Genomic DNA, 18,488 nt, shown 5'->3' with positions numbered 1-18,488 from the left:
TACACATTTTTTACAATTTTGCTGGAGCTAATGGCAACATTTTTGATGTTTTGCAGAATTGCGTGGATGTTAATTAAACACCGAAGTACTTCTAGTCAGTTTTATTTTAAAAGAAAACTCAATAATTCTACAAATAACTTAAACATCAAAATCAACATTTATTTTTCTTTTTGACACATGTTTTACTTATAGTTGACATCTGACACTTATATAACATTGTTTCCAACTACATCTAGTCCTGTCGCCAGGGGGGGTACAACGGCCTCGTTAATTCAGATGGACTTACCCAAGTTTTTTTTATGTATTTTGACCCGTAGAACACGAATTTTTTGGGTAACAGTTGATCCGGATGTCGATAAGATTGTTATAGACCAAGAACTTGAGGAATCAAATAACAGCGATTTTTGGCAAAACAAAACAATATTTTGTATTTTTTGGGTCATTTTAAGCAAAAAATATTTCTACAAGTTTTTTAGTAGGATGCACAGTTTTCGAGATAAACGCGGTTGAACTTTCAAAAAATCGAAAAACTGCAATTTTTAAACCCGAATAACTTTTGATTAAAAAATAAAATAGCAATTCTGCTTAGCGCCTTTGAAAGTTCAAGTCAAATTATGTCGGTTTTGATTATTTGCATTGCTAAAAATTTATTGTGTTATTGTTAAACAAAGCTACAAACAACTAGTGCGTGAGTGATGTTTCTATGATTTCTCATTTAAAATCGAACGAGTAGGTAGAATAGGTACTAGTGCAATCAAGACTATTTCTACGTTACATGCGGTAAAACGCATGTAAAAGCACGGGAAACCCTACGTGTTTATAGCTTTGTTAAACAATAAAAAAATAAATTTTTACCAATGCAAATAATCAAAACCGATATAATTTGACTTAAACTTTCAAATGCGGTAAGCAGACTTGCTATTTTATTTTTTAATCAAAAGTTATTCGGGTTCAGAAATTGCAATTTTTCGATTTTTTTAAAGTTCAACCGCGTTTATCTCGAAAACTGTGCATCCTACGAAAAAACTTGTAGAAATATTTTTTACTTAAAATGGCCCAAAAAATACAAAATATTGTTTTGTTTTGCCAAAAATCGCTGTTATTTGATTCCTCAAGTTCTTGGTCTATAACAATCTTATCGACATCCGGATCAACTGTTACCCAAAAAATTCGTGTTCTACGGGTCAAAATACATAAAAAAAACTTGAGTAAGTCCATCTGAATTAACGAGGCCGTTGTACCCCCCCTGGCGACAGGACTAATCATACAATAACAAAAATCCCCTAGATTTGCCGTTGCTTATTTTTACTGGGTATTCAACACCCCCCCCTCAACGGTAAATCTCCTAGATCTAAATTAATTTTTTTATTCTAAACCTAGCAACTCTCTAAATTTTTTAAACAGAGTTAAACCTAATGGTTTTGTACATATGTCAGCCTGTTGGTCACTTGTATTAAGATATTTTAATACAACAATATTTTCCTTAATTTTATCTCGTACAAAATGAAATCTAATATCAACATGTTTTAGTCTTTTATGAAATTCCGGATTTCTACTAACCCTTATAGCGCTTTGATTGTCTGCATGAATTAGAACCGCTACATAATCAGGTTTTATTTTTAAATCATACATTAAGTATCTTAGCCAACATGCTTCACTCACACATACACTTAGTGCAACATATTCAGCTTCAGTAGAGGACAAACTGACTGTAGACTGTTTCCGTGATGCCCATGACACCGTGCAATTAAAAACTTTGAATACATATCCTGATGTAGATTTTCTATCAGTACGGTCACCTGCCCAATCTGAATCTGAGTACCCTACTATCAAATTTTCCTGTTTATATTTATGTTTATAGTATATCAAACTCATAGTAACTGTGCTTTGAATATATCTCAATACTCTTTTTATTGCTACCCACAAATCGTTACTTGCACATGTTTGATACCTGCTTAATATACCTATAGCTATACACAAATCTGGTCTTGAGCATAACATTGCATACATCAAACATCCTATAGCAACTCTACATTTCTTTTCTATCTCTATGCTCTCAGATTTTTCTCGTTTGAGAAAATCGTGGTGAAAATTATTATCCATTGGTGTTGTTGATGGCTTGCAGCTTGACATGTCAAATTTCTTCAAAACATTTTTTAAGTAAACAGTTTGATTAATTTTTATTTTGCCTTCAGACAAATTTTGAGTTATGCACATACCCAAAAAATGTTTTATTTGACCTAAGTCGTTCATTTTGAAGTTTTTGTTTAAAATGTATTTTATTTTCTCAACTTCTTGATCATTTGTACCTGCCAACAGCAAATCATCAACATACAGCAAAATGTATATCCTACCTTTTTCATTTACTTTAATATAAAGACAATATTCATATTCAGATCTTGAAAAACTCAAATTTTGCATCAAATTATGAAATTTGTCATTCCAATTTTTAGGTGAACTTTTCAAACCATATAAGGATTTTCTTAATTTGCAAATAGTGCCCTCTTTTTCTTTAAATCCCTTTGGGAGTGAAATAAAAACATTTTCTTTAATATCCCCATTTAGAAATGCACTACAAACATCTACTTGATAAATTTTCATATCAAAAGTATTACACATGGCTAAGAAAATCCTTATTGATGGTAATTTTGCTACTGGACTATAAATATCATTAAAACACATACCAATTTGTTGAAAACCTCTAGCTACCAAACGAGCTTTATATTTCACTACTTTACCATTTTCATTTTTCTTTTTCTTGAACACCCACTTGCACTCAATGACTTTTTGACCATCACTACTTTGCACAAACTCCCATGTTTCATTTTCTAGCAACGCATTTATTTCTGATTGCATAGCTTTCTTCCAATTTTTACACTCACTACTGGCCACTGCATCATCATACGTCTGGGGTTCTTCATCATCACTAAAAGTCAACAAACTCATTTCGTCATCATCCAGAACATAATCATCATATCTTGAGGGTCTTTTTATATGTCTTCTCAGGTCATATCCATGCTCCTGCTCTATTTCATTCACATCTTCAATACTGCTATCAGTTTCGAGGTCACTCTCACTGCTTTCTTCTCTATTATTTTGAGGTTCTTCTGCTTCACTGTCATCTTCTTCTGACTTTATCTCCTCACATATCATCTGTATGTTTTTATTCATGTCTGTCTCCCCATTTTTTATTTCTATGGTTTTCTAGGGCAAAAATATGACATCTCGATGAATTTCAACTTTATTTTTGTCTGGGACAAATATTTTGTAACCTTTTACATCCTCACTGTAGCCAATAAAGAAACCAAACATATTTTTTGCATCCCATTTTAATCTCTTCTCTTTTGGGACATGCACTGATACTCTAGAACCAAAACTCTTGAGTGTAGAAATATTATTGACTTTCTTTTTGTACCATAATTCATAAGGTGTCACATTTTTTATGCTACTAGGGCCTGTTCGGTTTAAAACATACACTGCTGTATGTATGGCCTCTGCCCACAAGTTTTTATTCAACTTTTGCCCTTGTATCATAGTTCGGGCTGATTCAACTAGGGTTCTATTTTCCCTCTCAGCCCTACCGTTCTGCTGAGGCGTATACACTACTGATCTCTGATGTTTTATGCCTTGATAGTCAAGCATCTCCTTTATTTCTTGGTTCATAAACTCTAAACCGTTATCTGATCGTAAAGTTTTCATCTTGTAGCCTGTCTCTCTCTCGGCTAATGATATAAAATTTTTAAGGTGTTTCTTAACTTCTGATTTATTTTTCATGAAATACGCGTACCTATAATTTGTATAGTCATCCTTTAACAACAGGAAATACCTATTTCCCCCTAAAGACTCTTCTTCCATAGGGCCACATACGTCTGTATGCACTAATTGTAATGGCTCACTTGCTCTTGATTCACTTAACTTGAATGGTATTCTGTGTTGTTTACCTGTTTAACACTGTTCACACACGAATTTTTCGTCTATAAAATCAATGTTATTCTGCCTTAAAAAGTTTCTCACATATGTAGTATTTTGATGTGCTAGTCTGCAGTGCCAAACTCTCAAACTTTCTGTTGTTTTTGCAGAATTACACTCTGATAAAAATACATCTACTAAACAGCTGTTTTCTTGAACTTGACCGTCAGACAAGTTTTCGTTAGGGGTGCGTTCCGAAATTAAAATATTTGCAAAGGTTTCAGTGTTTTGTTCTTGTGAGAATAACATTTTGTATAATTTGTTATCCCGTGTTGCCAATGCTCTTATTTCTCCTTTGTCATTATAAAATTCACATTTTTCATTGTTTGAAAACATCTTATAACCTTTATCTAAGGCACATCCAGCTGAGAATAAATTAAATTTTAAATCTGGCACAAATAATACATCTGACAGGGTTGACTTTATAAATTTCTTACCATTAAATGCCCATAGAGTTATTTTTCCAATACCTTTAACTGGTAATTTTTCTCCATTTCCGACTTTTACTTGTTTTTTATAGCTTATCTCTATCAATTCTTCAAACAGATCTTGATTCCAGCACATATGTTCGCTAGCTCCTGTGTCCAAGCACCATTCATTTTTATTTTTCTTACTCCCAGTATATACCATGAATGCATTACTGTCAATTTTATTTTCTTCTCTGCTTGTCTGTTGTTTTTCATTTTTATTTTTATTAAACCAACACTCTTGTAAGTTGTGTCCTCGTCTTTTACATTGACTGCATACTTTTATGTCTTTCTGGCTATTATTATCTCTCTCTTTCTTCTTGAAAAAGCAATTTTTCGCAATATGGCCACCTCTGCCACAAAAATGGCACTTTAACCTGGTTTTCTTTTGCCCTTTAAATTCTCTGCTTGTATCACTTTTCATCGCCAATGCTGTGCTGCCCTGTGCTGACTTACTTCTTTCTTCTTCGATAAGTAGTCTTGATGTAAGTTCATCTAGAGTTTGTTTATCAGATGGTACGGATTCCCATGCGGACCGAAAATGCTTATATTCCTCTGGCAATGCCATAAGTATTTTTGTCATGATCATTTTATCGGACAGCTCTTCACCAGCTTGCTTTAGCTTATTTTTTATCTCTTCAAGCTGTGATATGAATGAGGCAACATTTTTACCTGATGAAAACTCCAAGAGAAAAAACTTTTGTTGCATTAAATGAATGCTCACCTCTGACTCTTTGTCGTAGACAGACTTCAACTTTGTCCACATATCTTTCGAGGTCTCACAGGATAAAATGTGTGTCATAGGGCCTTGCTCTATTCTGGTTACTATAAATTCTTGTGCTTTTGAATCACCAGCATCCCATTTCTTTTGGTCATCTCCAGTAGTGCTCGGTCTCACAGACTTTCCTATTACTATGTCATAATAACCACGGCTTTTTAGCACTACCCTTGTTTGAAATTTCCAGGCTACCCAGTTGTCACCACCACTAAGTTTCAACGCAGCCGATGAATTTTCCATTTTTCGGATTTATGTTTTTCTTTTTTTATGTATATATACTCGAGCTTCTTTTTCACCTTTTTTTCAGCTTTTCTTTTTTATTTTCGTTGGCCGCGGCAAACTACCGACACAGGCTCTTCAACACTGACTTTTTTTACTGGCGAAATACTCACGAAAACAAGTGATCTGGGCCATAACCTGATGTTTTGCAGAATTGCGTGGATGTTAATTAAACACCGAAGTACTTCTAGTCAGTTTTATTTTAAAAGAAAACTCAATAATTCTACAAATAACTTAAACATCAAAATCAACATTTATTTTTCTTTTTGACACATGTTTTACTTATAGTTGACATCTGACACTTATATAACATTGTTTCCAACTACATCATACAATAACAAAAATCCCCTAGATTTGCCGTTGCTTATTTTTACTGGGTATTCAACAATTTTAATGAAATTTGGTGGGTTTTAACAGGTAGTTATTGTGCATTTTTTGACATACAATTAAGGAATGTTTATTCATTAATGGCACGCATATAAGGGTAATGGTCTGAGTTTTTTAAAGAAAAAATACTATACCACTGAGATATTTCAAATTAAAAATCATTTTTAAATTTGAAATATCTATCTAGCCAAAAAATATATCTTCCCTTTTTTCATATGATGCGCTGTATTCATGCAAAAATAAAATATCTTAACGTTTTCAAAATATTGTTTTTACAGGGTGATTCACAAAAAGGTAACGCCCTCTCTAGGATAGATAAAAAATAGATAGTACATCAGAATGAGAGATTTGAATTTAATTTCTGGGAATCTAGAATATTTTAAGAATATTAATATTAATATCTTATTTTTTTATTTAGAATATCTTAAGATCAGACAAAACATTTACTTACTTAATCCATGGCATTAAAACTCTTTGTGGGTTTTAGCTGACTTAACCTCCATTCCTCTCCGTCTTACATAATCTTTATCCAATTCACCACGCCCATAGCTTTAGGTCTCCTGCTATATAATCTTGCCATCAAGGCGAGGTCATCCATATGCATGTGGTATTGTTCCAGTTGAGACTTCTTCCTATACCATCCTTACTATTTTTTGGTCAGAAGAATGTCTTCTGAGGTATCCTGATCATTGGCGTCTTCTGTACTTTATTTTCTTTTATTATGTTGATGTCTGGATACTTAGTTCTTCAAGCTATTGTTTAGTTCTATTGTTCCATCAAGCACTGACCCAAAGATCTTACTTTCCCAAAGACATAGTTGCTTGGCTTTGTTATCGTATACATTTCGCTACCATACATCACTATAGGTCATATAAAGCTTTTATATACACTACGCGTCATAGAAAACGGGCACCCTAAAAAATGGGTCATTTTGGATGTCACGTATCTCCTTAACCTGTTGTCAGATTTAAGTGATTTTTTGAACATGTTATAGCCTTATTCTTTGTCAATAACCCTGTAATAACATTTTTGCTAAACAGGTAAATTTTCATTGTATACCGGGTGTACGAATCAAACTGTGTTTTTTTTCTCAAAGTTCGCAACACCCTGTGGAATATTCTAGCCTTTATAAAATACTGAAATTAAATCCTGACTATAGCCTCAGGTTTTATGAATATTCTGTTTTTTATTCATTCTCTTATGTTGGAAAATACAAAAGTTATGTACTTTAACAACTAGTCATGTTCTTCATCAGTATAGGTTGTTTGTAAATAAGTGCGACAAACTTTAAGGGGCAATTCTGCATGAAAAAATAATGACCGTTTGCTTTATAAACTTATGTCCGCAATTTTTTGTTGTTCCGCAACAGGACGTTGAATTTTTTTTACAAACTGATGATTTATTTTATTGCCCTAAAACCGGTTGAGATATGCAAATGAAATTTGGTAGGTTGTAAGAGATAGTTATTGCGAATTTTTTGACTTGCAATCAAGAATTTTATAAACACTATTGGCGTGCATACGGGTAATATGACCGATCATATTACCCGTATGCACGCCAATGGTGAATATAAAATTCTTAATTGTATGTCAAAAAATGTGCAATAACTACGTCTTAAAACCCACCAAATTTTATTTGTATATCTCAACCGGTTTTAAAGCAATAAATAAATCGTCAGTTTGTAAGAAAAAATTGAACATCTCGTATCTCGCAAACGAAGCATTTGCGGACATACGATTATCGAGCAAACTGTTATTATTTTTTAATGCAGAATTGTCCCTTAAAGTTTGTCGCACTTGTTTAGAAACACCCTGTGTTGATGAAGAACATGGCTAGTTGTTAAAGTACCTAACTTTTGTATTATCCAACATACGCGAATGAATCAAAAAATAGAATGTTGAGAAAAGCTGAGGCTATAGTTGGGTTTTAATTTCAGTATTTTATAAATGCTAGAATATTCCACAGGGTGTTGCGAACTTTGAGAAAAAAACACAATTTGATTCGTATACCCGGTATACAATGAAAATTTCCTGTTTAGCAAAAATATTATTACAGGGATATTGACAAAGAATAAGGCTATGATATATTCAAAAAATCACTTAAATCGGACAGCAGGTTTAGGAGATACGCAACCTCAAAAATTATCCATTTTTTAGGGTGCCCGTTTTCTATGACACGCAGTTTAGTTGTATATTTGTATGTACTTTGATTTTATATGGATTTGAAGGGCATACAGACATATGTTGCCAACTTGTATCCTAATGTTTACTTCTTGAGATCTGTTATTGTTGTTCAAGAGACTTAAATTCTCTGATACACTCGAATCAGATTAGACAAGAACAGGTCTTCTATTCTGTACAACAAAAAAGGGATTTTGTGTCAATATATTCCTGTATCCTGTATTTATCTCCCTTGGCCTATTTTACTGCGTACTTTACTTTCTTGCACCATGTTCTTAAAAACCATTCAGTGATAGGTAAAAAACCAAAATACTTGATTCTATTTTATATTAATCAATATCAAACTTACAAACTAAGTAATAAAATATGTTGCTAGTTGCTACAATAAATGGCTTCTTAGTTTTACATCATATGTACCAATTCTTTTAACAAAAATCTTTAGGCATGGTTTCTAAAATGTTTTGTACTTTTTCTAAAACAATTGTATTATTACATATACAATTTTCAGGTCCGTACGGAGGTACAATAACTAAATGATCGTCCACTTTTAAGTAATCACCACTTTCTTTCACATTTATCATCATTTTCTTCAGCCACTTCTTTACTGCATATTTTCTCTCTTTTGAATTATGTTCAGACGTTTCTTCTAAATAACTTTCATTGACTGGCTCAGGTAATTCTTCAAGAGATTCAATGGCATGATGCATAATCATAAGCGTGTCGTGGTCTTTATTACTTTTCCAATTTGTATGTAAGACAACTGTTTTGAAAACGGGATCAATCACATAAACTATGCCAGAATGAGTTCTACTATCGACAGTTTTTATTTTGACTTGTTTCCCCAGAAGGCTTTTCATGTAAATAGGATCATTATTAAAAATTTTGTCGTATTCTTCCATTCTAAAAAAAATAGTAAACTCAGTAAACTCAAATACTAAAATTAAAGGATGTTATTTTTGTTTACTCCCAAATTTTTGTGACAGTGAAGTGACAGTCAATGTCAAATCAAAATTAATGCCACATGTCAATGTCAAGTGTAGTGTACCAACTGTTTCTTTTTTCATCCACGTTCGTTGAACAGACCGTCGTCTTAGATGTGGCAACACTGTCGAGCTATTAAATAGAGGGGCTATTTATAAAAATAATATAATTTTTTTAGTGGTCATATACAGGGTGTAACAAAAATACAGGTCATAAATTAAACCACATATTCTGGGACCACAAATAGTTCGAATGAACTTAACTTTCCTTAGTACAAATATGTACACAAAAGAAGTTACAGCCCTTTGAAGTTACAAAATGAAAATCGATTTTTTTGAATATATCGAAAACCATTAGAGATTTTTTGTTGAAAATGGACATGTGACATTCTTATGGAAAGAACATGTTAAACAAAAGTTACAATGAAATTTGTGCACCCCATAAAAATTTTATGGGGGTTTTGTTCCCTTAAACCTCCCCAAACTTTTGTGTCCGTTCCAAAATAAATTATTATTGTGGTGCCATTAGTTAAATTCAATATTTTTTAAACTTTTTTGCCTCTTAGTATTTTTTTGGATAAGGCAGTTTTTATCGAGTTGCGGCTTCTTTTTAATATGTTTACATAAAAATTTTATGAGGGTTTTGTTCCTTTAAACCCCCCAAATGTTTGCGTACTTTCCAATTAAACTATTACTGCGGTACCATTAGTTAAACACAGTGTTTTTAAAACTTTTTTGCCTCTTTGTATTTTTTTGATAAAGCATCTTTTATCGAGATGTGGCTTCTTTTTTAATATGGTTCAAAATATACTTAAAAATGTAAATCATAAATAAATCTTCATATTATTACCAAGTCTCCATAATCGTACTTTACCGTATACAAAATATGTGGTGGATTTGACAAATATTCAAATATCTCGATAAAAACTGACTTTTGGAAAAAGTACTATAAGAGACAAAAAAGTTTTTAAAAACTTGTGTTTAACTAATGGCGCTACAATATTAATTAAATTGGAACGTACACAAAAGTTTGGGGGGGTTTAAAGGAACCAAACCCCCATAAAATTTTTATGGAGTGTCCAAATTTCATTATCATTTTTTCTTAAAATACTGCTGCCATAAAAATACCACATGTCCATTTCAATAAAAAATCTCTAATAGTTTTCGATATATTGCAAAAATCGATTTTCATTTTGTAACTTCAAAGGGCATTGTCACGCAAAACGTCAAACTGACAGTGCCCATTAAAATCTGCTCTTAATAAAATTAACTATTTAGCGAGTTAATTAGTAGAAAAAAGGACACTTGGTGTGATTTAAAAACTGATATTGATTGAGTGCGATAAACAGTGCTATAAGCGACCCCCAATGGGGGAAGCTTTTTCCCCAGGGACACCATTAGGTGAAAACTTTTCAGGTGCTAGTGAGAATAGTGAAATGGATATTATTGAATCAAGTTTAATAGAAAATTTGGATGATTCTATTGCGAAAATTACAACTAAAACCAGAGATGTTATTAAAGTGCCGACACAACAAATTCCACCTCCGCAAAAAGTTGTAGAGAAAAAATTGTTCAACGTTGCATCAGATAAGTACAATTTTAATAATGTTTATGTATATATAGAAAAATCAAACAATCAGGATATTGGCCGTTTACATCCACTTACTGTTGCGGACATTTTGCATAAAAAATTGAACATTCCTAATATTATTGAAATAAAAGCCATTGGAAAAAACAGAATTAAAGTTTTGTTAAGGTCAATCGTAGATGCAAATAATTTAGTTAAAAATATAAAATTAAAAGACCAAAACTTAGTAGCATATGTCCCTAACCATTTACTAGAAATAAGAGGCCTAATAAGAGATATTGATACTCAATACGATGAAAAGTATTTGTTAGATAATAGTAAATCTCCCTCCCCCATAATAGCCTTTAAAAGAACTTACAGAAAAGTTGACACCGATGGAAAAACTAACTATGTACCCAAAAGGACAATGATAGTCACCTTCGAAGGAAATATTCTCCCTAGCTACATTTCAATAAATAGTGTATTTTTTCCTGTTGAAACCTACATTGGCAAAGTAACACAGTGTTACAATTGCTTAAGATTTGGACATATTTCCAAGCAGTGTCGCAGTCCACAAGCACATTGCATAAAATGTGGAAAAATCAAAAATGAAGATCATACATGTCAAGATAATGATGTTCAATGCATACATTGTGATAGTAAAGATCATGTTTCCATATCCAAGAAGTGTCCAAAATACGAACATCAAAAGAAGATAAAGAACGTGATGATTGAGCAAAAAATTTCCTTTATCGAGGCAAAAAATTACTGTGAATCGTCCTTCTCGGGATTGTTTATTCAGAATAGATTTTCCACACTAGACAATATCGAAGACAGTTTTCCTCCCCTCCCAACATCTTCAAGAAAATCATCCCCTTCTACTACCACACATAAAAATCAAAACATTTCAAATAATACATCCCAATCCCAACCCTCCTCAAGCCACTATAATATAGCTAAAAAACGAAAAATATCACCAAACCAAACACAAAACAATTCACCCATGTTCCCTTTTAATTTTGGGCCCTCCAAACCCCTTCCTGCTAATTTAAAACCCCCAATTTGTCAAAACAAATCAGATCAAAGAGTATTGGAAACACTAATTTCCAATTATATTTTTAATTTGATTACAAATATTCAAACTGTAGATGATATAAAAACTATGAGTCAAGATAGTATTTACCATGGTATAAAAACGATTTTAGAGGATATCACTCATAAATAACATGTTCCCAGAACTTAAATCATTAAAAATTTTGCAATGGAACGGTAGATCCGTTGTTTCGAATAAAAATAGTTTAATTCATTTTTTAATAACTGAAAATATTGATATTGTATTATTAAGTGAAACCTGGTTCAAACCAAATCAAAATTATACATTTAAAGGTTATAATGTAATTCGCCAAGATAGATATGACGGGTATGCAGGTGTTGCAATTTTAATTAAAACAACTATACCATTTCGTGAAATAAATATTAGAAACAATTTTAATGAGGGAATTTTAGTTTGCGGTGCTATCGTTAAATGTAACACAATAGAATTAAGTTTTTTATCTATATATAGACCTCCAAATATTAGTACATCCAAAAACGATTGGATAAATATCTTCTCACAAATCAAATCACCTTTTTTAATTGGCGGAGATATGAATGCTCATCACTCACTATGGGGCTCACTGCGTAATGATCCAGTTGGTAACCAAATTGTTAGCAGTATCGAAGACCTAGATCTTGTAATTTTGAATAATGGAGAACCTACATATCTTCCTAGATATGGTACTCAAAAATCTATTATTGACATTTCACTCTGCACAGCTAATATAGCCAGTAAATTTACTTGGTCAGTTTTATCTGACACCTTAGGCTCGAATCATTTTGCTATATCTATGAATTTTTCAATAACCAACACCTCACAAGAAATAATTTATCCAAAAAGCAAATGGAATATCAAGAAAGCCAATTGGTCCCTGTATACATCCTTAATTGAAAACATGTTTTCCAACTACAATAGCTCTTTCAATACTTATCAAAATTATAGTTTTCTATTAGATTGCATTAATGATGCTGCAATTAGATCTATTCCTCAATACAAAATTTTTAAATCTAAAAATCGATCGCCTCCACCATGGTGGGACCCAGAATGCGATCTGATAATCAATGACAGAAAAGAAGCATTAGCATTGTATAAACGTTCACCAAGCCTTGATAATTATCTAAATTGTCAGAAAGTTACTGCTCATACTAAAAAGCAGTTGAAACAAAAAGCCAAAGCTAGTTGGATTAAATGGTGTTCTAATTTAAGCAAAAATACCTCCTCTAAGGAGATATGGTCACAGGCCAACAAAATGAATCGAAAAGCATCTATTAGTATAAAACCCTTCAATGATAATCTATTAGACGACTTTTTTAATAAAGTATGTCCTCCTTTTGCTCAAAATTCACCTACACGATCTACACAAAGTCATCATTCAAATAATCACTTCCTGTTAAAACCATTTACTGAAACTGAATTAGATTTTGCCCTTAAAAACCGCATAAATACTTCTCCTGGTATCGATCATATAAAATACCCCATGTTAACCAACCTTCCAGATGTTGCTAAAAAACTTCTTTTAAATGTCTTCAATGATATCATCCAAAAAAATATAGTTATCGATTCTTTCAAAGACATCTTAGTTGTTCCTATCCTTAAACCCGGAAAAGACCCAAACATCGTAAGTTCATATAGACCAATATCCTTACTGTCTTGTATTTTTAAAACTTTAGAAAGGCTTATAAAATTTAGATTAGATTGGTGGTTACAAAAAGAGAATTTACTTCCAGTAAACCAGTTTGGTTACAAAAGAGGTTTTGGAACTCTAGACGCTTTAACAACACTTGTTGTAGATGTACAGAATAACTTAACTAAAAATAACTACTTAGCAGCACTATTCTTAGATATTGAAGGAGCATATGACTCAGTTTGTTTATCAACCTTAAAACATAAAATGGTAAATTTTTTTCATATGCCAATTGCTTTCGTTAACACAATAATCGGTTTCTATACAGATAGGGTAATTTACATCAGAGATCATAATAATAAACTAATAGGACCTCGACATAATTATTACGGTATACCACAAGGCTCAGTATTATCACCAATTTTATTTAATCTGTACACCTCTGACATACATAAGATGCAAATAAACAACATCCCATTCAAAATCATACAATATGCAGACGACTTTTGTGTCTATATGGAAAGCAAGAAATATGAAAACGGTATGCAAAACCTAAGTACAGTTTGTAGTTCCCTATTTCCATGGTTCTTAGAGAACGGCTTAAATTTATCAATTAAAAAATCAGCAGTATCTGTCTTTACAAGACACAATCTTCCTATAAACCAAGATGTATTACTTAGTGATCAATCTTTTACATTTAAAAATAATGTCAAATATCTGGGACTCATTCTGGACAAAAAACTAACTTGGAAACCACACATACAATATATGCTGGATAGATGTAGCAAAGGTATTAATTTCCTTAGAATGACAACTAGAGTGTGGTGGGGCTGCGATGTTGAAACATCTTTATTGTTTTATAGAGCTTATATACGATCCATTATAGATTATGGTGCTACTCTCTACGGTTCTGCTTCCAAAAACCTTTTAAGAAAAATTGACGTTTTCCAAAACTCTGCCTTGAGAATCTGTTTAGGTGCTATGAGATCTACTCCTATACAACCAATACATGTTGAAGCTTCTGAGCCTCCTTTAGAGATTAGAAGAAATTTACTAAGCGAAAAATGGGTACTTAAAGCACACACTACAAATTTCGAATTATTTTCCAGTATATGTCATCTTAACGAATCAGATCTTACTCATAAGTATTGGATTAAAAAACCATCTCCGCCTTTATGTACTGCATTACAGAACAATCCTATTTTTTCAAAGGAATTAAACACAGTAGACAAAAACTTAGACTACTTTGCTCTCTTCCATAAAACTGATGTAATAATACCCACATACAACGAAAACAACATAATCAGCAACAATATCCTGAAATCTATTTTGAACTGCTACAGTGATGCAACAGTTATATACACAGATGCATCTAAATCAGGAGAAGGGTCTGGCTGTGCGTATTTTTTACCCTCAGGAGGTTTCGAATTCAAATACAAACTTCCCAATGAGTTTTCAATTTTCTCTGCGGAATCATTGGCCATACTCGAAGCGTTGAAATATATTAAAAACTCTTATACTAAAAAAACGTTAATTCTTTCAGACTGCCTATCAGTTTTACAGAATATCAAAAATACTTTTTTGCCCAAAACATTTAGTAATCCTTACATATTTTTAATAAAGGATATGTTAAAGCAGTTAGAAGACTCTGGCTTCAATATAAAATTTATTTGGGTTAAGGCACATATTGAACTCAAAGATCCCAGGCAACCAAATAACGTTTAAAAAACGTTGAAAAAACGTCATTATTATCACCAAACGACGTCAGTTTATCACGTTTTTTCGACGTCGAAGATCACGTGAATATGTCCCACCATAAATCACGTCATTTTTATCACGTTTTAAATACGTGATATGAAAAACGTAGTTTTTACGTCGATTTTGCGTCGTTTTTAGATTTAATTTTCATTTTATGGTTTTAGAAATACACAATAATTGAATGGGTCCACCACATGGTTTGTTTTTGAGAAGTCAAAGAAAAAGTTTTATATTGTGATAATGGTGAGTTATACGTTTTAAAGGTGAGTAATACAGTTTGTATTTTGTATTTAAAAACTGTATTACTAACCCTTAAAATGTATAAACTCACCATCATCACAATATTAAAACTCTTTCTTTGACTTCTCAAAAACAAACCATGTGGCGCTTACAACGTTATTCGGCAGGCCCATTCAATTATTCGTATGGGCATTGTTAGTACTGCAATTTTTCCATTTAAGTAAAACCAAATGGAAGGTTTGTTAAAATGCATAGAATTATAATATCCTCAATGCAACATATATAACATACATAGAATTTTCACTTTTTATATTATACGTATTTACTGTGTCAAAAGTGAAACAACATATAAACTAATAAATCATTTATTAACAAATTAAACATTTAAGTCAAAAATGTAATAACAAACTTAAGTTTAAACCATTTAAGTTATATAATATATATATAATTATTATAATTATACCACACACTTTAAAGGTACGATTCCGACAACGACTGCAGATGGCAGTTACAGTTGTCACCATGACAGACGTCATTATTTTGCACTAATAATTTGCATAATTATTAGCAACTGACGTTCTGCCAGACAGCAGTTGCAGTCAGATGTCGGAATAAGTCTCATACAGATAAATAGTGCAAAGTAGTAACATCCATAACGCCGAGAACTGCAACTGATGTTTGCAGTTGCTGTCTGCAGTCGTTATCGGAATCGTACCTTTAGTCAAAAATGAATACATACAAATAAGACCCAATATATTGAATTTCAATGAAAACTATCTGCTTTATATTTATAAATTTTAAGAAGACTATTGAATAATAAAAAATAGGACAAAACTATAATAGTATGTGTTCTCACATATATTTCCATACTCTAATAATCCTCAAAATGATTTCAAATAATTATTACAAATTTTTGCATACAAAAAGATCCACAGACACCTGAAAAATATATTTTTTTATTAAGGGACTGTAATGACCAAATTAACATGATAAAAACAATTTACATGTGATATCTGATAATACACACTTAAAAGACTAATAGGGCTTTTTATCGACTGTCATTTGTTTCGAGCATCTGTCATGTGTCACATAATATTAATATATCTATGCCATATGTCTTTGGTGTGTATCATTGATATATACCAATAACGTATGACGTAGATATAATATTAATATTATGTGACACATGACAGAAGCTCGAAACAAATGACTGTGAATGAAAAGTCCTATACATAAATACTCATGATGAAGAAGTACATTATAATTAAAAATGACTAACCATTTTCATATCACTGCAACATGAAGCCAAAGCCGTCTTATATTTCAGTTCGTTTAGAGAGCGCAACAAGCACTCTGACCGAACAGCTTGAAAACTCATTAGTTTTTCACCAGAGAATGTACATAGCTGTAACATCTGTACATGCATTGGGTTCTTCTTCTTCTGTCTTGCTGTGGGCATACTCAGCTGCAAATAAGATTGCTGCAATATGGCTGCAAATTTCACTATTACTGGCCATACACATACAATGTGCATTTGCTATGCCATTGGAACTGGCTATTCACCGAAGCATCTAGCGGTTTAGCATTAGCTTTTTGGGAATTTTTCACCTAAAAAAAATATTTTATCTTTGTGGGAATGCTTCAAGTACAAAAATTTATTTTCATTCGAGTATTTGCGTTTTTTACAATGATTGAGAATATTTTAAAATCAGACATTCATATAATATAATTTTAGAACAAACGATCATGACTGTTTATTATTCTCTTTTCTATCATAGCAATTACATGTCGTCGACCTAATCTGTAAACTGTGTAACTCCATTTATCCAAATTTTACAGAGGCACAAAAAATTATTTCTCTAAATATGACTAATGCGAATACTATGTATCTCCCATTTTAAAAGATAGAATGCTAAAATGGAATATTTTATAGATAGGTACTAACATTTGTACCTATATTGTTTAATGAGTGTAATAATATTATTTACCACCAACTCTTTCTTGAAAATATCACTTTCTAAACAGTGAGGTCAATCGTGTGGTATGACAAACTGGGGAGATACATATTTTTCGTACTAAATTTGCTGCAAGGGAGATACAGTGTATACGAAGATGTCACTATTTACTCTTCTGGTAAAAATATGCATGTGCATCCTTTTTTGAACGAGTAGGGATTTTTTCAAATAAGTGGCAGTAATAACTCATTTTCAGAGAAATATGGAGTTACACAGTTTACAAATTAGGACAATATGTCTGGTTTCATACAGATATATAAACGTAAATAAATCTAATATTTAAAACCCATTTATCCGAAAGACACTAATACTGTTATCCATATATTTCTTAATGGTGAATAAATAAAATAAAGACTTACCTTTCCAACAATAATATAGAAATCATCAAAACATCAATGTTTCAAAACAAATCCAGTTGTGAAGGCTTTTATGTGCCTGAAGGCTTTTGTATGCTTTCATCTGCTGCTTAAAGCAGTAACTGTGAGACTCTACCAGTCTATCTATAATAGCATTATAACAGTAATTGATGGAATGCACTGTAAAATCCAATTCTGATGACTGAATTGTATATGGATCTAAATCTCCAATTATTTTCAGCTTCAATGAATATCTAAAACAAGAAAAGAAATAATGTTATTGCTTGCAAAATTCATCATTATTGATAAATATCAGGGAAAAATGAATAGTAAATAAAAAATTGTTTGGCCTACCTTTCTAAAACATCTGCGGAGTTTCCATTAATAATTTCCTTAACTAATCACTTTGCATTGTGGTAAATTTATAAAATTTACAAATGACAAACAGAAGTTTTAAAAAATACACACAAAACAGCCAACAAAATCCAAATGAATCCAAAAAAGGCAAAATACTAGGACAAACAAACAATGAAATGAAACGACAAACGACAACGATGATACAAACATAACCCTAGTTTTGTAACTTTTAAGCTCCAAGCTCCTCCCAATTTCGTGACGTCAGACTTAGGCTGGCTGAAATGAAAACGTCTTTTAAACGTATTTTAACGTCATTAATCTTACGTATTTAAAATCACCTACAAAAGACGTCGATATGACGTAATGTTCAACTACGTGTATATATTCCACCAAATACTGACGTTTCCTCGACGTTGTTGACGTCACTTGGTTGCC

At 32.0% G+C, this 18,488-nt stretch overlaps 1 protein-coding gene and 1 long non-coding RNA gene across 3 annotated transcripts; both read right to left on the bottom strand.

Annotated features, from left to right (window-relative positions):
• Window positions 1-8,372: 8,372 nt before the first annotated feature.
• Window positions 8,373-9,053, bottom strand: LOC114329065 (gem-associated protein 6). The gene has a single exon (XM_028278083.2). It carries the CDS (start codon window positions 8,957-8,959, stop codon window positions 8,486-8,488), a length of 474 nt encoding a protein of 157 aa, XP_028133884.2. The 5' UTR covers window positions 8,960-9,053; the 3' UTR covers window positions 8,373-8,485.
• Window positions 9,054-15,674: 6,621 nt separating this feature from the next.
• Window positions 15,675-18,488, bottom strand: LOC126887813 (uncharacterized). 2 transcript variants are annotated; one of them, XR_007699217.1, is made up of 4 exons: window positions 18,051-18,488; window positions 17,700-17,950; window positions 16,605-16,933; window positions 15,675-16,264 (listed from the first exon to the last, which is right to left on the bottom strand). It is a non-coding gene; the product is annotated as an uncharacterized LOC126887813 (long non-coding RNA). The 2 variants fall into 2 exon arrangements; XR_007699216.1 differs by having other exon boundaries at window positions 15,675-16,933.

Source organism: Diabrotica virgifera, chromosome 7 (assembly GCF_917563875.1).
Source record: "Diabrotica virgifera virgifera chromosome 7, PGI_DIABVI_V3a".
NCBI lineage: Eukaryota > Metazoa > Arthropoda > Insecta > Coleoptera > Chrysomelidae > Diabrotica > Diabrotica virgifera.
Note: the sequence above shows the minus strand (reverse complement) of the source record. Positions and strands in the feature narration are given on the sequence as shown.

Bases quoted from the DNA above. Each gene is read 5' to 3' on its own strand.
- LOC114329065 (XM_028278083.2), bottom strand. From the start codon at position 8,959: ATGGAAGAATACGACAAAATTTTTAATAATGATCCTATTTACATGAAA.